The 4,653-nt window shown below is 35.5% G+C and overlaps 1 protein-coding gene across 1 annotated transcript; it reads right to left on the reverse strand.

Annotated features, from left to right (window-relative positions):
- Positions 1-247: 247 nt before the first annotated feature.
- Positions 248-4,429, reverse strand: LOC123533245 (uncharacterized). Its single transcript, XM_053519723.1, has 2 exons — positions 4,371-4,429; positions 248-3,097 (listed from the first exon to the last, which is right to left on the reverse strand). Exons 1-2 carry the CDS (start codon positions 4,383-4,385, stop codon positions 713-715), a joined length of 2,400 nt encoding a protein of 799 aa, XP_053375698.1. The 5' UTR covers positions 4,386-4,429; the 3' UTR covers positions 248-712.
- Between the last annotated feature and the right edge of the window lie 224 nt (positions 4,430-4,653).

Consider the following 4,653-nt stretch of genomic DNA (forward strand, 5'->3'; position numbering starts at 1 on the left):
CTAAAACTCCTCAAGTTGTGTTTTAAGTTTTCCCGGTATAAAGACAATTGAAACTTCTATCAGGCTTCCAACGGATGTATATATAACACTCTCTTTCAGATGATCATATCGTTTGTAGTCAAAAATTAAATAATGGACATCTCATGTTTTACTGTCAGTAAATATCATATAGCGGACTACAGGAATACTAACTATAAATAAATTTAACAGCAATCGTATTTTTGTAAATATAATAATCTTTATTTCAAATGTTTTCCCAATATACAAAATGAATGTATGACACACTATTTCCAAGAGGTTGATTTGCATCAACCAACGTATCGCATGTAGGATGGATGAACAGACGGACTGCATTCCTTCAAGGTCTTCGACACCCTAAGCATAAAATAGAAAGAAACAACCACTTTCCAACATCAGGAAGCAAAGGTAATCCTTCCTTTAGTACATGTTTTCATTAATTTGTCACATTTATAGTGTAAATTCAGTTTATTCAGTTTATGAGGGCTATAGTACGGACTTAACTCAGTCTGTTTATTGGATGTTTAAATTTTTCCAACCCAACTGAAACGTAAGAACATATTAACTACGATTATTTTTGACAGCTTTTAGTTTGTTTTACTCAGTGCTCACCTAAGGTATTATTAATGCAATTTATCTAAGACATTTCTCAATATGCCCTAATCATGCTAATCAAAGCTCTTGTGAGGATATCTTAATGTAATCTGTCTAGGATGTTTCTCAATTTGTCCCAGTCAACGCTCACTTGCGGACATCTTTGCGCTGTCTCAACTAGAGCTCTCAGCGTTGCCTTATCTTCATCTTCCCGACACCAGGTTTGAAGCATTGTGTATATTCTCATGACTGCACTATGTGGATGGTCTTCGACAATGTGTTCTATCTGAACATGTGATAGCCCTAGTTCAAGACCAAGTAGTTGCCAGTTGTTACCGATGCACTGTAATATGTTGCCTAGCAATATGTCAGTCAACTGGCTGTCTGGAATAACTACTATTTTCCTGTTATCTTGAAACCACTCTTCCTTCGCCTTGTCAACGTTGACATCATGAGTCATTAAGTCTGGACATGGAACAAATTTTCTATTCTCCATTTCCTTCATTGCATTTAGATTTTCACTACCGTTTAAGCCATGACTCTGATGATTACATCTAAACCAAATAGTGTATGGTTTTGTGTGGATGTCCTCGGCACTCCGCAATTTCTGAAATTCATTTGTAATTACGGCTTCAGAAAATCGCCGGAAATTGTCTGCTTGTTCACCGTTTATACCTGTTGAAGGACAAAGACTTACTACTGTCATCTCGATCATGTTATTTTTCATCTCAGCTATTCCAGCATGATCAATGTTCAACCGAACTACACAGGTGTCTTTGTAAATTAACGTTTTCTTGCCAGCTTTTGCTATAGGCCACTTACCTATTGCTGCTGATACCAAGCGATGGTAAATTGTAGGAGCAATTGACGAACAGTCGAACGATATCACATAACGAACGTTTGTCTGTTGCTTTCCACTGAGAAATTTGTGAAATTCTGTTCTCGATGACTGATCTGCCAAGAGACTGGGGACAACAAACCACCCTAGTCCTGTTGACTTGTGTGTGTTTTCATCAAAAGCTGCAGCTTCTGATATAATGTGATGTTTCACAAGAAATGACAATAGAATTTCTTTGTTTTCTCTGTACATTTTGAATTTGTCTTCAGGTTTTCCCCACTGCCGGTCAATCAGTTGTCTTTCAAGTCTTCCCTCCGTGAGTAGCATTCTCCAAAGTGGGCGGAGTTCTGGTTCATTTGTGCAGAAACGTTCACTTGTGAGTATACATTTAAATGTATCTATGAGATATTGTGGATCGAGCACAACATATTCTGATATTGGCTCTTCATCAAAATAAACAAATGTCCCTTTTGCATGATGGTAACGAAGGAATAATTTGACTTCTTCCTTATCACTCAAAGGAAATTCATTCTCAAAATCGATTGCCAAGACAAACTTTATTGAGATAAGCTTTAGGTGTTTCCTTTCCAGTAATGACTTCTCCAGCTGAATCCATTTCAGTGGTATTTCAAAAGTTTCTGACTGTTCATCTCCAATTCTTATGATTGAAGTATCTTTCGCATTAGTATTATCAACAGCAAAATCGTCAAAATGAATATGGTTTGACAAACTTGTTCCATCAAACATTTCTCTGATCTCTTCAAAGTACTTCCTGATATATATTTCTTTTTCGTGTTTCGTTCCTTTCAGCTTGTCTTTGTGAGTACCTACAAGGATAACCTTTGGTAATAAGCCATCTTCGGATCCAACAAACGAATGAATGGAATTCATCCAGAAATTGATGAAATATTTCATATCTCTACTTTCCGACTCTGTTGGAAACTTGTCCTCAGTGACAATTTGGTTCAAGCCAACTGACAAGTCAAACACCAAAATATAAATTGCCCTTTTGCTGTGAAAGATTGTATGAGTTGCATAGAAAATGTACTGTCCACCAAAATCCCAAATATCAAACACAGTCTCTTTTTCTTTTTGTAAGGATGGCTGACTAGTCTTCAGAGCTTTTGCAAACACACCCTTTTCTTCTATGGATAACAATGAAGATGTCTTCTGATTACCTTCTTTTGTTTCACTTTTGCTTAATGAATTATTTATTACATCTTTAGTATCTGTACTTTGGGCTAAATCTTCACTAGTCGTTTGCATAGGTTCTTTTGAGGTTTCTGCGCCTGTTATAGTTTGTTGCAACAAACACTTAACTTGCACTTCTTCTTCTATAAGCCCATCACTTACAGCAACCGAAACTAAACGCTGGACATATTCCGAAGTATCAATGTCGTCTGCTTTGGTGTAATGCAATGTTCCATCGTTAGTTTCCTTGCATCTATACTGTTCCACAACTATTCCATTTGTACTTGTAATGTCTCTGATTTCTTGCCCCAACAACCTTCTCATTAATGTCGTTTTACCTTGTCTGAAGTTACCGACTATGTTTACCCGAATGGATTTATCCTTTTCTTTACCGGCTTGCAAAGCTTTCTCATAGATAGCTAGCGCATAAGGGTCGTGTAATATTTCTTCTGGGACCTGGATATAGATTTAACAACATGATTAATCGTTACTTGTTTTCTGATAATATGTGATTAATGTTTAAAACAATACAATGACTTAAGATATTTGCCTTTTTGACAAACACCAGTACATTACGGTATTAAATGGTTAAAGAATAACTTTGGGACGCATTCAAAGTCTTATTATCAGACAGATTTTAATTTTCCAGGTAAAAAATGAGACCATTATTTAAACTTCATAGTTTAAACGTAACCGAAATAATCAAATGCTCTTGAGTTTTTGTTTTTGTTGTGTTAAATTCACACCGAATATGTATGTAAAATATCGGCTCTTGATAATTTTTATGGCTCAAGAAGACGTAAGGTGCCCTCCGGGCAGTATTTCATCACAAGCAGCACCTGGGTAGAACCACCACCCTTCCGTAAGCCAGCTGGAAAGCTTCTTCACATAAAGAATTCTACATCCCAAACGCGGTTTGGAACCCACTGGTGATGGGTTTAAGATTCGAAGGTCAGAGTACTTAACCACTTGGTCACAGAGGCCCCTTTAATGCTCTTGAGGAGTATTCAATTAATGATTTCCAAAATGAATCAGTAGACCTATTCAGTAGTCAAATTTGTCAAAATGAGATATTCATATGCAAAAATGCATTTTTCTTTAGTCATGAAATACCATGTATAATTAAAGTTGTTTCAAAACTCTGTACTGACACCTTTAACAATTATATGACCTTCATTTAAAAAGATATTATTAAATATTTACTTTATGCTTTTAAATGTGTAACTGGAATGCAAAAGGTTTTATTTTTATAATCTTCCTTTTCTATAGAAAAGGTTAACAGCATATTTTAAAAAAATGTCCACCCGCTTAGCTATGGACCATGTGGTCGTATGTAAGATCCCGGGGCGAAGCGCATTTTGTTCGTTCTCAAGCTGGTTGTTATTTCCCCGGAACAGGCAAGTGCTTGTACAGAATCAAATCAAGTGTTGCGTGTACCTTTTCTCATGCAAGGGTGTAAAAGGCAGGACCTTTTTTACAAAATTGTTTGAATACCATCTCAATACTTTTCAACATATTAAATAATTTGATTTCATGTGGTTTTGCTTAGCGTTCTATAGGAAAATGGGGTGAAATTGGCTATGACGTTAGACAAAAAACATTGTTAAAACATATTTTAAGCTTTGCAAAAGTCAGAGTCAAATCGTTTGTTGTTTTTATTCGTTCGCATAATATATTTGCTGTTATTAAACATTTGAGAAATGTTATTAAACTTTATAGAAACTATTACCTTTTTTCCAAGCATCCTTGCTGCTGCAGTTCTTAGTAATGTATCTTTTGCTTCCTGGACACGGGGCAATATTTAAGCACTACTTCTAAAAATTTGGCACCATTTTTCGAAGCAAGCTAAAATAAAAACAAAATAATTTGCAAAAAACGAAAAAAAAACTTTTAAAACTAAGAATCTTTACAAACAAACGCGTTTTTCCTTTTTTTTCGTTACCGATTGATACGCTGTGCGTTTTCGCTTTAAATTTTCATCGCAGATTTTCTTTTAGAAAATATCTCTTAAA

The sequence above is a fragment of the Mercenaria mercenaria genome, chromosome 12 (genome assembly GCF_021730395.1).
Source record: "Mercenaria mercenaria strain notata chromosome 12, MADL_Memer_1, whole genome shotgun sequence".
Taxonomy (NCBI): Eukaryota; Metazoa; Mollusca; class Bivalvia; order Venerida; family Veneridae; genus Mercenaria; species Mercenaria mercenaria.